Raw genomic sequence first — 3,033 nt, 5'->3', positions numbered from 1 at the left:
AAACTGAGCCCCAGAGAGCTTAATGAACTTGCCACTGGTCATACTGCTAGGAATTATAAGACATAGGATTTGAAACCTTGATATTCACTTGACTTCACAGCATTATGGTCTTATTTATTAGGAATTTAAAGACTTGGAGGTGAGGTTAAAAAAAAAATTATATTTTTAGAATCTAGCTGTCATGCTATGATGCAGAGATGAAGGTCAGGCAAAAAAAAAAATGGTAGCAGACAATGTGTATTTGCATGCTTATGAGGAGCTAAAGGATTCTTAGTGGAGTAATGGGTAAGCACTCAGCTGCCAATTGAAAGGTCAGTGGTTCAAATCCACCAACAACTCCACAGGACAAAAGACCCCACAATATGCTCCTATAAGATTACAGTCTAAGAAACCCTATGAAGCAGTTCTACTCTCTCATACAGCGTCCACTGACTCAGAATATAATCAACAACACTTAACAAAAACAATATGAATATCTGAAATACAGAAGTATATTGAGTGAGATTTGATTCCAGGCTTAGCTTTCCTTGCTTACTCCCACAATCCTATGATGTTATTTCCATTCCCATTTCACTTCACAGGAAATTTTCTGGTCTGATTTCAGAAACCTGTAATCATGGACCAAGGAAATAACTCAAGAGTGACGGAATTTGTGTTGTACAGTGTTTCAGGTCCCCGAGAATTGCAATTTTTCTATTTTACGTTTTTCACCCTTTTCTATTTATCCACCTTGCTGGGAAACTTCCTCATTGTGCTCACAGTCCTCTCTGAACCTGCACTCCACACCCCCATGTACTTCCTGCTCAGCAATCTCTCTTTCATTGATGCGTGTCTATCCACTTTTGCCACTCCCAAAATGATTGTTGACTTCCTCATAGAGCATAAGACAATTTCCTTTGAGGGCTGCATGGCTCAGATATTCTTTCAGCATGCTTTGGTTGGTGCCGAAATGTTGCTCCTTGTGGCCATGGCATATGACAGGTATGTAGCCATATATTGACCTCTGCAATATGCAGTCATCATGAGTATACGTAAGTGCACAGGTTTTGTGGTAGGCTCCTGGCTCATTGGCATCCTACACTCAGTAAGCCAGATAGTCTTCACAGTAAATCTTCCCTTCTGTGTTCCAAATAAAGTTGACAGCTTTTTCTGTGACCTTCTCTTGGTTATTGAACTTGCCTGCACTGATACCTATATGCTTGAGATGCTGATGCTTTCAGACAGTGGACTATTGGCTATGCGCTGCTTTGTGCTCTTGCTCATCTCTTACACAGTTATCCTGGTCACTGTGCGACATCGATCCTCAGAGGGCATGGCCAAGGCCCGGGCCACCCTGACTGCCCATTTCACTGTGGTGACCCTCTTCTTTGGACCCTGTATCTTCATCTATGCCTGGCCTTTCAACAACTTCCCAGTGGATAAGATTCTCTCTATATTCTATGCTGTTTTCACCCCTCTGTTAAACCCTTTGATCTACACATTAAGAAATAAGGAGGTAATAACAGCAATGCAGAAACTAAGGACACAAAAAATGAGTTCCTAACAGAGTCTTGGCTTTCTCTTGTGATAATGACAACCATAATAAGGTCATTCATTTATATCTTTTACTATTCTAACTATTTATACTTGAACCAAGAAGTTAAATATATTGTGATAATTTCTTGAGTATATAATAATAAGGAGCACTGGTGGCATATTTACAGTGAAATATACTCTCACTACAAACTATCCCAACCTAAGGACTAAACAGTAATAACTTTGGTGGATCCATTAACTGAATTTGGAAACCAAATATACTTGTGTACTTAAAACCATGTAAATGAAGCATATTTAAGCATTACAAATAGTGAAATCAAGGTCTACAATTAATGCTTCTTTATCTCAGTGTATTAAATTGAACTTCAGAATTGCAACTCAAAATTAGTGGTTTAATTGCTGTACACAAAAATGGATGTCACTCTATATAAATAGAAATTATTTTCAACAACATTGCTAAATATATGCCTCTGTTCTATATATTATTTTACTGGTCTTCAAGATGTGGCATCTGATCTATACCACATGTGATATTTAAGATTATATGTCAACTTGGCTGTGTCGTAATTCTCAGTGGTTTAGCAGTTGTGATTCTTCATTCCCCTTGATGAGATTTGATATAATATGTGCATGATGAGGTCTGCTATGAGCAGCCAATCAGTAGACAGGGAGATTCCATAGGGGTGTCTCCTGTTTCCAATATATATGGATGTTCTTGAATAGTTCTCAAGTGTTTTGCTCAATCTAGATCCTGCATCTAGCTCATTATCATCTGATCAAGATTCTTATGACAAGAGACACCAGCCTGCTATCTCTCCTGTTCATTTGGGGATTTATTAGTCTACTCAGCCTGTGAACCAGCTGACAGGCATCTTACCTGCTGATCTTAGTGGATTTATCAGCCTCTACAGCCTGTCAGCCAGAAGCTTGCTATCTGATGTACTGATCTTGGGTTTTTCAGCCTTTGCAGCTAAGTGAGATAGGAAAAGCCTGAAACTTGAAGTCTGACCCACCACCTAGGAACCAAGCAGAGAGGCAGAACTTTTCTCACATACAGTCACTGGCATCAGTATAGGTAATAGCAAAGCAAGAAGAGTTGTGGGATGACATGAAGACATCACACATGAGGAAAGCAAACTCATAGCTACCCCTCCTTGGGTTTCTGAGATGGTATATCTACTGAAGTATATTGCCCAATCTTCCTTCTGAGGAGTGGCTGGTGAGTTTGAACTGCCAGCTCTCTGGTTAGAAGTCAAATGCCTTAGACACTACACCACCAGAGCTCCCATTAAAAACACAGGAAAGGAAAAAAAAGATAGAAATAGATGTCAGAATAGATTCTGCAATTTGCTGTTGAACAGAGAGTAGATAAAGTAAATGGAAGAAATGATGAAATAAAAGACCTGAACAGAAGATTTCAAAGAGCAGTTCCAGAAGACAAAGAAAAGTATTATAATGAAATGTGCAAAGATCTGGAGTTAGAAAACCAAAAGGGAA

The 3,033-nt window shown here is 39.1% G+C and overlaps 1 protein-coding gene across 1 annotated transcript; it reads left to right on the top strand.

The window, feature by feature from the left end:
• The first annotated feature begins 616 nt into the window (after positions 1-616).
• On the top strand, positions 617-1,543 carry LOC103212221 (olfactory receptor 4K3-like). The gene is given in 1 exon segment (XM_007958225.1): positions 617-1,543. A coding segment is annotated over 1 exon segment (927 nt).
• Positions 1,544-3,033: the final 1,490 nt, after the last annotated feature.

Source organism: Orycteropus afer, unplaced genomic scaffold, assembly GCF_000298275.1.
Source record: "Orycteropus afer afer isolate SDZICR_OR568_19922 unplaced genomic scaffold, OryAfe1.0 scaffold00883, whole genome shotgun sequence".
Lineage (NCBI taxonomy): Eukaryota > Metazoa > Chordata > Mammalia > Tubulidentata > Orycteropodidae > Orycteropus > Orycteropus afer.
This window is presented reverse-complemented; position numbering and strand designations above follow the sequence as displayed.